General features: G+C 43.2%; 1 protein-coding gene across 4 annotated transcripts; it reads left to right on the top strand.

Moving 5' to 3' along the window:
- The first annotated feature begins 247 nt into the window (after window positions 1-247).
- KCNJ8 (potassium inwardly rectifying channel subfamily J member 8) lies at window positions 248-8255 on the top strand. 4 transcript variants are annotated; one of them, XM_072042194.1, is made up of 3 exons: window positions 248-265; window positions 1199-1647; window positions 5357-8255. In XM_072042194.1, exons 2-3 carry the CDS (start codon window positions 1283-1285, stop codon window positions 6255-6257), a joined length of 1266 nt encoding a protein of 421 aa, XP_071898295.1. In that variant the 5' UTR covers window positions 248-265; window positions 1199-1282; the 3' UTR covers window positions 6258-8255. The 4 variants fall into 4 exon arrangements, with proteins under 4 accessions (XP_071898295.1, XP_012958395.1, XP_012958394.1 ...); XM_013102941.5 differs by lacking the exon at window positions 248-265 and adding an exon at window positions 288-377; XM_013102940.5 differs by lacking the exon at window positions 248-265 and adding an exon at window positions 536-977.
- The last annotated feature ends 7534 nt before the right edge of the window (window positions 8256-15789 follow it).

The raw sequence follows: 15789 nt of genomic DNA, 5'->3' as shown, positions 1-15789 counted from the left end.
GTCCCAGAATGCAAGTTTCCATTAAACACAAGAGCCAAAACTGTAAACCTTGACCTGTGGGAAAATGACTGAACTTCTATTATATCATTGTTTGTTTTTGGCATTGTGCGTAATTTCTCCTATACCCATCACATACATAAATATCCATCTGTCAATGCCTGTTCCACCAGCTGAAGATTATAATGGCCCTGACACTGCACCCATCCAAGTTAACACGAGTTGTGAACCATATAAAGGAGTGCCTCTTTTCCTCTTGCAGAAACAGGTAATTAAGTTTGTCAAAAGCAGCAAAGGCCGTGAGATTCTGGCGTTGCTCCTCCAGATACTTACGCATGCACTTCGCTTTCTGCCTGCAAGCTGTCTCACTGAGATCCGAGGTACGATAAAGCTAAAAAGGAAAAAACCCTGGGCTTGCCAGCCCTGCTACTGCCAGAGGTGGGCTTCACGCAGGGAGCCGCCTTGCCCCCTGCTACATTTGCGGGATCTGGCCCTAGGGGATGCATCCAGCATCCCTCTAGGCGCCTTTTCCAGCCCCACAGCACCGCTTCTGGGGCCACGGAGGGGGGCCGGTGGGCCGGCCCGGCCGGCAGTGATGCTGGGAGCCCCGCTCGCTGCTGCTGAGCTTTGGCAGCCGGCTGGGGCCAGGGCTGGGGATAAAGGCAGGGCTGCCCCGCCTAGTCCCGGCACGGGAGGAGGGCTGCGAGGGGAAACGGGAACGCCTGCTCCGCCAGCCCTTTCTCCAGCTGCCAGCTCAGCTCCTTGTTGTGATGCTTTCTGGGGACCGGATGGGGGCTTTTTGGAAGGGTCGCGGCAGCTAAAGCCCTGCTGAGCGAGGCAAGCCTCGGTTCGAAGCAGAGGAGCCCAACTTTTCGAGTCCCAGAGGATGCAAACCAACGAGCGCCCCACATTGCGGTACCCACCCGGGCACAGCTGCATCCCGGAGAAGCAGCCCGAGGATCCGTCCTGTCGTACGTCAGGTTACTTTACACCGAGTTTGCGAGACGGCTCTGCAGCCTGCTTTCCCGCAAGGAGCTTCGGAATAGCACCTTTCCTTTCTGTCGGGAGCTGATACCGACTGCTTGCATAAAAGTTATGGGCTGAAAAGGGGAGGGCGCTGTAGAATAAAGCCACACAGTGACATTTGATGTAAGGGTTAGTGCACGGGTGACAAATCTGACCGGCTTTTCTCTCTTCTCAGGGTAGGCAGTGATTCCTCCGGAGTCGCGCTAGAGGGACTGGCCCCTGTTTCACATCTCGCTGGGTGGACTATGGTGGCAGGAAGATGCTGGCTCGGAAGAGTATTATCCCTGAAGAGTATGTGCTGGCGCGGATTGCTGCTGAGAACCTGCGCAAGCCCCGCATCCGAGACCGGCCACGCAAAGCCCGCTTCATCGCCAAGAATGGGGCATGCAACCTGGCGCACAAGAACATCCGTGAGCAGGGGCGATTCCTACAAGATATTTTCACCACCTTGGTGGACCTGAAGTGGCGTCACACACTAGTCATCTTTACCATGTCCTTCCTGTGCAGCTGGTTGCTCTTTGCCATGATGTGGTGGCTGGTGGCTTTCGCCCACGGTGACATGGACCCAAGCACAGAGAGCACCACGAACAGCACAAAGTGGACACCTTGTGTGACATGTGTCAGGTAAAGTACAATCGGTGGGACAAAGAAAGGGGGGAAAAGAGCTGCCTGCTGTCCTGCCGATACCTGAAATGCAGCTTTTGGGTTACATGAACCGTGATGTTTGGTTGAGACAATTGAAAAGTGTGGTGTTTTCCTCTTGAGTACATAAATTCAGCAAGCCTTCTGGGCTTGGAAAATACTGTACTGTAGATTTCTTTGATTCCTTACAGGATCTGAAAGAGAGGGAGACCTGCTGCTTTTCATGTGTCTCCACACTCTGTGGGTAACATACCCTGCCTGTCGAGATAAGAGCCTGCTACAAGAGTGGGTATGTGTTACACGTATTGTAATGTTGTCTATGGCAGCGGTAGCATCCTGAGCATGGTGCAAGCTGCTTGCCATGCTGGTAAAAGGTTGCCCACTGCAAAAGCGCTGCCTGAGAGGCAGGGCACTGGTCATGGGTGTCAGCTAGTAAGAAAAGTGCTGCTTAGGGCAAAGATAGATGTCTTTTGAGAAAGCTCCCTTGAGGCAGCTCCAAAATGCCTGTCCCTTGCTGAAGCCACAGGCCAGCGGTTTGACAGATGAACTGTTTCCATGACGTGCATGATGTATCAGACAGTGAAAGCTTAAGGGACTGCTGGGTTAAATGTCAGCTGTTAAAGAAAAGTATTTTCCTCTCCGTCCCCAAAGCCATGGCAATTTTCAAGGCTCTGACAAATTGGCACATACTTACACAGGCTAGAAGAAGTGTTTGTTGTTTGGAGGTGGGGGTTAGCAACAAGATTGCTCTGCCATCAGTAACATCTCTTTTTACAGCACGAGGTTTTTCAGCAGAAAGCTCCGGATTCAGAATGGCCAGAGCAACTGCCTTTACATGGTGCAGTGTGGTAGGGACCATGAGGGGGCTGCAGAGCTGGCTGAAGGTATCCACTCCTCTTTCCTCCTCTTGGAGGAAAACTCCAACATGGAGTTGCATGTAGGTTTTGAGGCACATCAGCAAGTGTGAAGGCACATCAGATCTGGCTCATAAGGGAGCAGTGATTTCATTCTACTTTCATTTTGACACTTTTCTTGCTAGATTAGTTTTTTCAAACTGAAAGGAAATGGGGATTTTCCAAGCCAACCTTCCTCAATTTTGGGGGCTAGGGAAGGGGGAGGCTGCTCTTATTTCTTTTCCATTAAGTGGTCACAGTTGCCTCTGAAGTGAGATGTCATGGCCCAGCTTGTGTCCACTGGGGAAGTCTTTCAGGATGTCACCCCCAGCCTTTCTGGTGTATTGGTCCTAGAGAGAAGGATGTGCGTGGTTTGTTCAATCCAAACTAGTAGGTAGCTGCACCCAGCAGCTCTCCGGCATCAGCTGGGAGGACACACCCCTGTTTGCCTGGAGGCCCCCTTGGGACTCCCAGACCACCCCACAAAGCCTGTTCTGGGTGCTGAGGGCTTCATGCCACCAGGACAAAGGAGAGCCATGGCCCCTCACTAACTCCCCAGCAAGCCCACTGCTGCAAGAACAGCCTGGAAGGATGGGGATAAACAGAGCCAATGAACTGGTGTGGCTGCGTGGCTTAGCCCATGACAAACAGCACACATGGTGCTCTGCTGTGAGTACCTAAGGAGTTTCAGCAAACAGCTGCTCAGGTATCCATTTTCAAGCCATGAAAGATCTTTTATCTTCATCTTCTTAAACCTGGCTACCACTTTGGACACAACCATGCAACAGCAGTGTGACTGCTGATATTTTTAAGAGCAGTGAATTGCTGGATGTAAAATATTTCATGCTGAGATGATCCGCCAAAACAATAGCAAATACTTTGTAACTTACTTTTTCTGAGATTTAGGCCTAAAGATATTTTAGAAGAGTTTTTTGAGTAGGTGCCATTCCAGATTTATGGGAAACCTGGGTTTGGAAATTTTAATCATTGGATGGAACTTGCACAACACTTCAATTTCTCAAAGTACTGCAGAATTTCTAAGGCTAGAAGGACTTTGCCACAGAAATAGAAAATAATCCAAAGAGGAAAACTTGCAGAGCTCTGAAAAGAGGGAGCTGGGAATAGTGTAATTTGGCATTTATGGCTCCCTCTCCACATGCTCAAAATGCTGTACAAGCTTGCTGCTTCTGTTACTTCTGCTGTAAAAAGGTAGATCTCCTCCCCTTCCCTCCTCCCCCCTCGTTAAGGAAAATCAGAATGTTTCACTGCACAGAGCCTTAAGTTGAATAAAATTGAATTAAGTTTCAGCCAGAAGTTTAATTCTGCATGTAGATGAATATTTATGAATATAAAAATCATTCCATGAATTACATTAATAAAATCCTTCATCATTGATTTCTCTAGAATGAAATGCAGAAATAAAACCCTCAATACATGGGGATCTGCAGAAGAATAAAGGGATGGGGGAGAGAGAACTAAATGACAAAGTTCTTTCAAAGTTATCTATGTGGAGGCTGGCTGGTTTTCTGAAAGATGAGCTTTCTCGTTTTACAGAAAATTATCCCTGGTATTACCTATGCTATTGTAATGTCTCTTCATGGTCTCTGTGATTCCAGGCTCACTGCAAATATGGTTAGGAAAAACAAACAACAACAATAAGAAGTTATTTTAAAATGAATTCATTGGAAAGCAAACCAAAACCAATGAATGTCCATCTTTATGGACAGGATACATATTTTCTATAGTTAAAGCCACAATGAGCATGAGGATGGTTCAAGTGTTTGTGTGTTGCACTGTGTTAGAAGGGTCGCTATAATGTTAGCTCATGAGATCCCATGTCTACCAAATAAATCCCAAGGTACAAGTTTTGGACATGAGAGACTTTGGTGAAGGACATATCTGTGTTATAAACAGAAATGAAAGAGCCTGGTGTATACAGGGGAGGTGACATTGTTCAGTATTATAAACCATGTGTTTTGGAAAGCTTGTGGACAGCCTACTCTGATGTCCAGCACTGTAGCTTACCAGGGACATTTAACTTAACTCACACTTCTACAGTACACTTCTGTGTTGAAATTTTCCAGCTAGCCTTGACACAACAGTGAGCTAAACCCAAGCCCAGGGTCACAGTACTGTCCTCCTGCAGGGATGCGCATAGAGGACCATGGAGGCCACTGTTTTCCCTCTGCAGCCTGATCCAGCAGGCTCAGTCATGAAGCAAGCATAGGTTTGGGAGGTGTGAGAAATGTGGGAATGTCCCCTTTCCCTCCAGGGAATCCTGTTAAAGGGGCTCAGGACAGATGGGCAGGTAGCATGAGTGAAATGCTGCCATTTTCTCAGTTTCCTTTCCAGGTGCAGGGTGGTGGGAGAATGTCAGTGTGCAGCCAGTTGCTCACCTGTCTCCTAAACCACAGCTCCACCAAGATCTCCATGGGAAGGAGAAGGTGGAAAATCATGCTGCGAGTTAAAGCACTGTCGGCTAACATGGTGTGGGATGTGTCTTCCGGAACAGAGGTTTTAGTGAGCTTCTCAGGTTCACCTCCTATTAGAGATGGTCTTATAGGATCTCAGACTCTCAGGTCTTCCTTCCCCTCTCACCATTAGATGCTGCTCTGATCATGCAAACACTGAATCACCAAGAGTGCAGTCTTTCCGCTGATGCTAACAGAAGGCTTAACTGTACAAAGACTGCAAAAATAGGCCTCTAAGGCCATTTGTTTCTAGAAAGTACATGCTAATAGCTTATCAGTTAATGTTTGATATACTTTGAGTTAACTTTGTGCAATCTTCCCCTCCAGGTCTTTCACCTCTGCTTTCCTCTTCTCCATTGAAGTTCAGGTGACCATTGGTTTTGGGGGCAGGATGATGACAGAGGAATGTCCCTTGGCCATCACAGTCTTGATCCTACAGAACATTGTGGGTCTGATTATCAATGCTGTCATGCTGGGCTGCATATTCATGAAAACTGCACAAGCTCACAGGCGGGCAGAGACCTTGATTTTCAGCAGGCAGGCAGTCATTGCAGTTCGAAATGGCAAACTTTGCTTCATGTTTCGAGTAGGAGACCTGAGGAAGAGCATGATCATCAGTGCCTCAGTGAGAATTCAGGTTGTGAGGAAGACTACGACCCCTGAAGGAGAAGTCATACCCATTCACCAAGTAGATATCCCTGTGGATAACCCCATTGAAAGTAACAATATTTTCCTGGTGGCTCCTTTAATCATTTGTCACGTCATAGACAAGAGGAGTCCTCTTTATGATATCTCTGCTGCTGACCTGGCACTCCAGGATCTGGAGCTCATAGTGATACTTGAAGGTGTCGTAGAAACGACTGGCATCACGACACAGGCAAGAACCTCCTACATAGCAGAAGAGATCCTGTGGGGTCACCGCTTCGTGCCCATTGTCACTGAAGAGGAAGGCGTGTATGCTGTTGACTACTCCAAATTCGGCAACACCGTCAAAGTGGCAGCACCACGTTGCAGCGCTCGAGAGCTTGATGAGAAGCCATCAATTCTCATCCAGACCCTGCAGAAGAGTGAGCTGTCCCACCAAAACTCCCTACGGAAACGCAACTCCATGAGGAGAAATAACTCCATACGGAGGAGCAACTCCATGCGGAGAACCAATCCCTCCCTCATCGTGCCCAAAGTGCAGTTTATCACACCCGAGGGGAGCCAGAGTGCCTCAGAAACGTGATACACAGCCTTGTATGAGGTCGAGGAGTTCAAAAGGAGGAGGCACTGTCAAGTTTGATTTAAATTTTATTCTACTGAAGAAAAAGAAAACATGATGCAGAAAAGGACTGTTTAAGAACTATTTATTATATTACTTACTGAAAGCACCTCCTAATGGCATTAGGAAACACATTAGCACTTGGTGTATGAATTAATAAAAATGGCATGTACACTAAAGAAAACACAGTCCACTCATGTAATATAAAGTGTATTTATACTTCCTTTAATGGCATGCTATTTTTTTTAATTATATTTTTCCTATCAAAGGTCTCTTTCTTATCTGTTTCTGCTGGCTGTCACAAAATGTGTTTTTTCCTGTAGAACTGGGTTACTCACCTGCAGGCAGAAGTTCAAAACTACTGCATATCAACAGCTTGCACATACATTGTGAGGAATATTTGGATATCAGTCTTCTTGGGGTGAATTCTCTGTTCTCTTGAAGAGTAGCTAAATTCCTCAGTGATTTCACTGGAGAATGGCCAGGATTTTCCCTTCAGTTTTCTAAGTCTTTTCTTTCCATTGTTTTATGGTAAAGTCATTTTGAGAGCAATGCCAGTCAGCCAAAGTGACCTGGCCACCCCAGAAGAAACCTGGTGCCACTCTGGGCAGAGCCAGGACAGAAAAAAAATAGTTCAGCAGGCCCATGAAATGGCATGGCCTCTTGCAGGACGCTGCTCTTGTTCTGTGGGTGAGATACCCGACTATGGGACAGCAGGCGTTTCTTATGTAGCCGTAACCCAAGACTCAAGTCTTCCCAGACACCACTTGAGCATACATGTCAGTGAAATTATTCAAGTTGGAAACAGCACACGTCCTTAATGTTCTCCTTGTACTGGTGGAAGACCAAATCCTCTTTTTTTTTTTTTTGTTTCTCTTACAGATTAATATATTGAAGGCAGGAAGTCTATTTCATTCACTTACATTACTTTTGTAGGATTAAGTATGTTTGCTTCAGCAGGTTACTTTTTTTTGCCAGTGGGAATTTGTAAATGGGAATGGGAGGGAATCATGGCAATAATATTAATGATAGTATTTTCAAAACCAGATGACTAATTTTCAGTTAGGGGGAGTGGGGCACTGCTCCTTTGTATTTTTCAGCAGTGTCTCTCTTGTGTTTTTACATAAAATGGCAGTGAAAATTGGTGGTAAGCAGCTTTTCTCTTCAAATTAAAATGGGCATTTGTTATCAACATCCTTCTCCAAAATGTCACCACAAGTGTTTTTTTACAAGAATAAATACATATATAACAATTAATTGTGTCCCCTTTGGTAATGCTAAATTGATGCATGCTTCTTTCCCTGTGAATATTAATTATGGACAAATTTCTGTTCATGTTTCTTCCAGGAGTTGCCTTTTCATGTTTCTTCCAGGAGTTGCCTTATTAAGTCTCTGGCTTGAGGGAAGTAGTGACTTCCCTCCCCTGTACTGACTCTGTAAACCACCCAACTACATAAATAGTCCTGTAATTTTAAATATCTGCTTACTCCTATCAGGTAAAACAGTCAAGAAAAATGCCAGAGTCTCATTCTCTTTGCAAGTCAATTCATCAGCACTTGCATGGACAGTTTACAGCTACATTTGATGTTGGTTGTGACATGGAAGAGCATTTCTGTGTAGCATAGGCTCTGTGTATTTGGAGCAGGTGCTCTCCACAAAATGCTTTATCTGAAGCAGTAGCAGAAACTCAAGTTTCTGCTAAAAGCATTTGTTGCCTGTCCTGCCTGTCAATGTTCTGGGAGGATGGCTGGTGAACATCTGGAGATATTAATCTGCCCATTGTGTGTCCAAACAATGAACAGCTGTAGCTTCCAAGAAAAGTCAGAGTGAATATATACAATTTGTCTCTGGCCTCCGTTTCCAGGGCTACAAATTTCTTTGAGGAAGTCTGTTTGAAATATGGTTAAGCCAAATGCTGTACAAAAGCAAATTTTCTAAAAAAATAAATAGTGACAACAATGATTTATTCCGTCTCTGATTTTCTCCTCATTTCTTTTCTTTTCTTTTCTTTTTTTTTTTTTTTCTTTCTATTCTCCATTCATTTTTCTATACTCTTAGTCCTTCTTCTCTCCCAGCCTTTTCTATGGTCTCTGTGAGTAATGATTTATTATTATTTCAATATTTTCTTATTATTTCAGCTGAGATATTTTTAACCACAACTTTTCTTTTTTTTTTTTTTTCTAATTTTAATTTTGCCCTTGCCTTTCTCTCTGCTTTAGACCTGGTGTACTCTCTCTTTCCCACACTGATATTACTGGGGTATTGGTACTGTGGGGATAATGCTAAGGCACCTTGGTCATATGCTAGGGTGCTGCACAGATACCCAAAGCAGACCCTTCCCAGACAGCTTTATCATGAATTTCATCTTCATTTCTTCTGAGCTCCTGCTCCTTGCAGAAATCCTCTTAGAGCAAAAACCATTCCTTGAGGGAGCACTGCAGTCCTGGATGAGGCAGGCTGGCAGAAGCAGCCCAGTTGAGCCACCTGGCTGGCTGCAGAGAGCAGCAGGGAAGTTTTGGGGCCTGGAGCTGTGTTCCTCATTGAAGGATGGCTCTCAGACCTGTCTTCACAGCAGCAAGACTGCTGAAAGGGGGTGAGCTGGTAGTACTGCCATTTGAAATGTTTAATGACTTATTCTCCCTGGTAACTTTATCAGGGGAGGTTATTTTAAATTTGAAGATTTCTGTATTTAAAGTACACTGTCAAGTTAAGTTACAAATGACATTTCTACCAAACACTGCTGATGGTTTCACACTGGCATCCATGCCAGGATGAGAATAAACAAGATGCTCAAAAAGCTGAGCACCCAAAAGCTCCATTTGACGCCTGTGCTTTTATCAGCCTCTGGTTCATCAACCATAATTCAGAACAATTAGAAACAATCATTTATGTGTTGTTTGTCTGCCTTCTCTTCACACTTCACTGATTTATGTGTGTCCCTACCATTATGATCCCCCAATAACACAGTGTAACTGGAAGGACATTATTCAGCACACTTACTTCTGCACACTTACTGTGTTTGGCTCTGTAAATAGCACACCAGGAAGGTGTCCCTGTCACTGCTGCAGCCTTCTGTGGGGAACAAAACTACTTCCTGAGAGCAGAAAAGTCCTTCCAGGATTTTAAAAATTATAAAGTCCTTCCAGAACAGACATAATTTTAAATAGAAAAATGGCAGGGAGAGCCTTTGTTCTCTCAGTGGATAGCCAGAAGATTCAGAGTTACTGTGGTGGGGACACAGAGAGCAAATAAACACAGAGAGCACTTAGAGGGGATATAAAGCTTAATGCTACAGGGTGGAAGCCAACCTCTGAGTAATGGGATTTTGAGGGAACTTCTCCCACTGGCAGGTCATTCTGTAGCTGTCACCTTCAGGTTTCCTTGGACTCTCTTCCAAAACATCTGGTGTGAGCCAGGGTCAGGGCAGGATCTGGGGTGGGCGGACCTTGAGCCAGCAGTGTGAGTGATGTGCCTGCAGGAGGGGTGGCAGACCACAGACATCCCTGTCTGCCTCAAGCACCATCAAATGCACCCTGCTCTGCACACCAAACCTGCCCGAAGCTTTCCCTCAGTCACACAAAAGTGATCCACTCCTGAGTACTACCTTGTGGGAACGTGCTGCACCATGGCAGTTCACCATTGCAAGTGCAGCTGTGTGGCTCCATCTGTAGAAGGGTTATCCCAAGCTTTCTGGGACACTCAAGACATCATGTGGCATGGGAGCAAAGGGCTTATTAAGATTTAGCTAATAGCTCGAGTACACAATAGGCCTTTGCTGTAATGACATGTCTTACTGTAGTCCCTCAGCTCATTTCAGAGGCATGGGACTTGACTTACCTCACAACCATCTTGAACACATTTCACACACCTTCTATTTTGCATAACATTCAGGCAAGGCATTATGCTTTTTCTTTGCTGTCTGGAAGCAGTATGCACACCCCATTCTGCTGACTGAAAAAACATTCCTAGTTTTGCATATCTTTTCTTCCTTCACAAACTAAGATTGAGGACATTTTGTGAAATCAGTTTCCAAGTTCTACAGTGATTATTCTTAGCAAATGCTTGTTGATGCAAGCTGGAAAATATAGTTGGTGCAAGACCAGAAAGGAACTTTGTCTGAAGAAAAACATGAGACATTATATGATGAAAGGAATAAAGCTTTCATTATTTTTGATAAATGATATTCTTTGCAGAGCATGATATTTTCAAAACACTGGTGAAGGTTTGGAAGGCACTGTCTAACAATAAATCACATCCCACTAGCCTTTGATTTTGTGCTCTGCTGCTATTAGCAACGGGGTTTTACAGCCACAGAGAAGCGTCCTACCAGTGTGTGTCAGCCCTTTCTCCAGACGCCTGCAATCACCAAACCCATGATGCTGGGGATTCATGGTGACCTGGGTGGTGGCTGGCTCCAGGAGCTGTGGTCACCAGTTTCTATGGGTATCAATGCCAAGGGTTGTGGACACGGAGTTAGGTATGGAAATGGCAAGGACCTGGTGTCTTTATGATATCCAGGCCCGTGGGCAGGAGGTGGACAGCTCTTGCTGTCCAGGCATTTTCCTTCAGTATCCTTCATAGGCAGACATCATTATTCATGCCAAGGTGATGGGGGAAACTCTTCCTGTCCATAACAGAAGGCAGTGAAATATGAATTGATAGAGTAAAACCCTGTTTCCCTGCATCTGATTTCCTGCTCTGGGTTGCTTGCAAAGTCAGGCGAGTGATACTTCCTGCCTGTTCCTCCCTTCCCCACTTCCTCCTTAACAAATCCTTATGTTAAAATATATTTTCCATATATTTGTGCTTACATCACATCCAGGCTAATCTAAGCTGATAGGCAAGAATTTCTAATACCCCTAACATATTAATAATGTTTCTTCTCCCTATCTCTCTGAATTATGTTTTCTACTTCCCTTTAAGACTTCTTTAAATTTGAAGAAAATAAATAAATAAATAAAATAAAATAAAATAAAATAAAATAAAATAAAATAAAATAAAATAAAATAAAATAATAAAATAAAATATTTCTCATGCGATAACTAGACAGCAAAGATAAAATATGTTCTCACATTCCTCCATTTGACAGTGTAGAGAGATTTACCCTATGGAGACAAGATCAGTGCTGTCCAAGAGAAACAGCCACTGAAATTGAGGCACTTGCAGTTGGGAAATGTCACCAAGGGGCCTGGATTAAAAGAAACCTTTAAAAATACTAAGTGTATTTACAGGACTCAGGACTCTCCTTCCAGGCCACTAATGAGTTAAAAGTTAACAGAATATGCTGGACCCATCAGGCCATACTACAACGTAAAGACAAAAAACATTTGTTCAGGGAAAATATTGTCCATACTTTAGCTAATGCTACCAATAATTTTAACATTTGTGTTAAACAGTCTAAGAGGAAGACCTAAAAAGTGATGGATTCTCTATTCATATCTAACAAATGCTTAACATCTTTTTTTTTTTTTTTTTTTTTCCTATTTTTTTTCTCTACTCTAAAAAAAGAGTTGATCCAACTGAACACGTTACTTCTACCCATGAACCTGGTCTATGTTTCTGGAGGATATGCATTAGCCTCAACACACATTTCTGGGCTCAGTGCAGGCATATTTGCACATGATGTCAGGGCCTGTGTTACTCAGGAAACAAGATGGGAAGATCTAATGGTCCCTTCCGGACTGCAGATTTATGAATAGGGAGAGTTAATGAATTTTGGTCAAGAGAAAGGTTCCTCTGATTCAGAAGTTTTAAATTAAGCTCCCACTGAGGAAACAAACAAATGTGCAAAATAAAAAACAGTGTTAGGCATCACCAAATTGTTGATTTATTTTGACAAATGCATTTCAGTGTTAATTATGGACCCTTCAAACATTGCTGACAAATGTCCCTGAAGATAATCTGTAAAAATTAGGGTATTTTATCATTATGGGAGTTTACTTTGCTACCTACTGCTGTTAAATTTTGGCTTACTAGCAAGAATGAGAAAGCCAGTTTCTGTGTGTGCCAAAGTGAAGCCATATTTCTTGGTTTTATGGTCTGAGGTCTACTGCAAAGGCCATTAAATTGAGGAACAGACTGGAGTGACTGAAAGGGCTGTTGTGGTTTGGGTCTCAGTGTCTTCCTCATCCAGGGAGCACCACTGTTCTCCTCAAGGGCTATTTTTGTAACCACGATAGCGATGACAATTAATTGCATCCTTCCATGGCCCAGCCTCATTGTTCTTCAGGGTATATTTTATGATGTTAGGTCTTTGATTCTGGGTGATCTGGGTTGGTCTGTCAAAATGTGGTTGCTTCTGCTGATTGGCATGATTTTTATATTCCGTCAAGGCCAGGATTTAAAGGAAAATTGAAGGGTTGCAACACTGGATAAATGAAACACCACTGAGTTTGAGGGAGAGCAAGTAATGATTGTTAGCCCCTTGGGTGGCCAGTTTTGTGTCTCACAGCATTTTAAAAATATATCACATAATAAAAGACATTCTATGCTCACTCTTAGCCAGTGTTTCTAAAGTATGTTATAAACAGATACTATTCCTGGTGGATCAGATTAAATTGTGATGTGCTACATTTTCCATATAAGAAATCTCAATTTATTCTCTAAATTTTATGTATTAAATGAAGAGAATAATAAGGCTTCTGAACTAAAGGTCTCCTTATAGTTAACCCCTTTGTAATGCCTATATGCCAACATGAAAAATGGAATGCAAGTCAGGATGTGATTTTTGAAATATTTAATATAAGCTGATTTTAAAGACACAAGTATTCTTCAGTTTATGTTGGTACAAAGTATGCCTTTATCAGCCATGTTTTCTTCTTCCTTTCAGGGACAAGAGTATGTTCAAATATCAATTCAGATATTCTGGTTAAAGATAAACAGTAACAGACAATGAGCAAAGTGTAAGTTCACATTTTGCTTGAGTACCGCAGAATTGCTTATGATACAGCATCAGGTTTCTTCAAAGGTTTGTAGTAAATGGTGTAACTGAGGCCATGGTTTTCATCGTGTCCTTTCTCAGAGATTAAAAAAGAAGCAAAAACCCCATCCATAATCCAATTTATTGTGGTACTTCTTGAGGAATGACCCCAAGAAAATATATAGCTGGGCATGACTATAAGGCCCATGTCAGTGCTGTACTTAAGTATGTGCTCAATTTTGAAGCACAGCTGTCCTATCATGGAAAGAATAAGACTATGTCCAGCACTAAAACTGGGTTTATTCTTTGCCTGTATAACAAAGTTATTTTGTTAAAACCTTGCAAAAGAATTACTGTGGTGTAAGAGTCATAAGAGCTTGCTGTCCTTCCCTTTGGGCCATGGTCCCCTTCCCCCAGTGCGTCACATGTGCCCATCCTGGCTCAGCCTGCAAGTAGGCATGGGATAAACACCCTTCACTGCCTTCAAGCGGAACAAGTTGGGCCCACTTAGAGCATTTTCAGTCAAAAGTGGATCACCTTGCAGCAAAGCAGATGAAGGACAAGCACAGGGATGGGGAGCATTTGCCTGTGGCACCAATGGGTCCATGCAGTGGTTCCATGCATGGTCAGCAATCCATCATTGCCTAAGTTAGCTAAAAAACAACCTGTGGAAACCTGGCCTAATCCTCTAACTCAGATCAATTAAATCAACTACACTCATGGACATGGTAACACTGACCCAACTGCATGCTGTACGTGTACATCCTCACTGTCTGTTGGCTGTGGTTAACTCCTGCAGGTTTTCAAGTTAAAGCTCTACTTTGCTCAGTCACAGCCTAAATTATGATCATCAGGTTGACAAAGAAAACCTACATATGTCACCCATGAGATACTCTTTGGATTAAACCGGTAGTAGTAAGATGATCACATAAGGCCACAAAGCTGATGCTGATAGTGGAGCCACCTGACCCTTATTTGTGCTCCTTCTGTCAATGGATACTCCAGGAAAAATGGGCCACCTTTTAGGCTGTTTTTGTTTGTTTGTTTGTTTGGTTGGTTGGTTTGGTTTGGTTTGGTTTGGTGTTTTTTTGTTTGTTTGTTTGTTTGTTTGTTTTTCCCCAACAAATGTTCCACCCTGATTTAAACTTGGAAACGGTGCAACACAAATCATGCACAACACCCTGAAACATTTTGTCACTATAGTTTTAAATTGATAATTAATGGAAAATCCTACATCTAAAATGTGAGTATCTATGCTGTACATTGCTTCCAGGGGAGGTTGGAGGAGGTCCAGGGCTAATATCCTTCAATCATATCAATTACTAGATTAAAAGCTTGAAACCAAAGAAACGAGGATTTAAGATAACTAAAAGAGGGATTTCCTGACCTTGCGCTGAGTGGTATGTAGAACAATCTTCAAAGCAAAAGTGGCAGAAACTTCACTGATGGCAATGCTAAAATGAGACCATACACAGGCATGTACGAGCCATAATAACTTAGCAGGAAGACATGTAGACCAAGTTCACTATATCTTTCTCATTTCAAAGGTCAAGATCTGAACATAGATTTACTGAGAGCCTACTAATGATGTTCACAAAAAAGAAAGACCATCTCAGGTTCATAGGGGCACCTTGCACAATGCTTACAATTCTCTGCAAATAACACAGCTAGCAGCTAGTGATAACTTCTCAGGGTCTTTCCGCATGATACATCTGTGTATATTATTACATTCTTTGCTATTCCACTTCAAGCACATGGCTGTTAACTCCTCACTGAATTCCTTAAATTCTTCTTGTGTACATTAGCAAATCAAAGGATAAAAGCTTGTTTAACTTGCTATTTATAGAAATAGAGGAGGTAAGTGTTTGCACAGCCAGATTTGACAATAGGGATTCTCCAGGTTATAGTTAATTTGGTTTTCCAGCCAACAGATTCCACAAAAAGCTTGGTCTTGGTCTCTGGCCACACAGACACACAAGTTATTTATACATCAGGAATTCTCATGTCTCAGAGACCCTCTCGTGTGTTTTAGCAAGGAAAAGAATATCACTGTGACTATCATGCCTTTGGACTGCTCTCCCACCCAGGGCCTCAAATAACCTCATTGACCTTTGAACAAAGCTACCAGCTCCATCTGTTCTGGCAAACATTAAGGAAGGTCCGACACAGAAGATGTGTTTGTTTTTTTTTTTGCTTGGGAGAACAGGCTGTGAAGGGGGAATTTTCATCCTTATTAGGGCAACCTAGCAGTGATTAATGTGACATCATGTCACAGCAGAAGCACTGTTTCTGAGAGTGATTGTTGTTTGTAACTCTTTGAAATGTGTTGGTTTAGATTTCTGTCAAGTGTTTCGGAGAGCTTCACCACTTTCCTCTTTAAACTTTTCAAATTGACTTGCATGGGGATGCAGTGGCAGAGAAAGGCTGGTACATGCCAGTGTGCCATCTGGCAGGGTAGTTAAAGTGAGGCTTCTTTTTCTTCCCTCATCAGGATTTCCAGGCACTTCATATTGGCACTTCAGAAATGTCATTTTGAGTATTAAACAGGGGAAATAAACAGTAGTGTAATATGTGCAC

The sequence above is a fragment of the Anas platyrhynchos genome, chromosome 1 (genome assembly GCF_047663525.1).
Source record: "Anas platyrhynchos isolate ZD024472 breed Pekin duck chromosome 1, IASCAAS_PekinDuck_T2T, whole genome shotgun sequence".
NCBI lineage: Eukaryota > Metazoa > Chordata > Aves > Anseriformes > Anatidae > Anas > Anas platyrhynchos.
The sequence above is the reverse complement of the archived record's forward strand: the minus strand, read 5'-3'. Positions and strand labels throughout refer to the sequence as shown.

Excerpts from the sequence above, each read along its gene's own strand:
- KCNJ8 (XM_072042194.1), top strand. The coding sequence starts at position 1,283 with ATGCTGGCTCGGAAGAGTATTATCCCTGAAGAGTATGTGCTGGCGCGG. Across the intron at positions 1,648-5,356 it reads CCTTGTGTGACATGTGTCAG|GTCTTTCACCTCTGCTTTCC; the intron begins GTAAAGTACAAT and ends CTTCCCCTCCAG.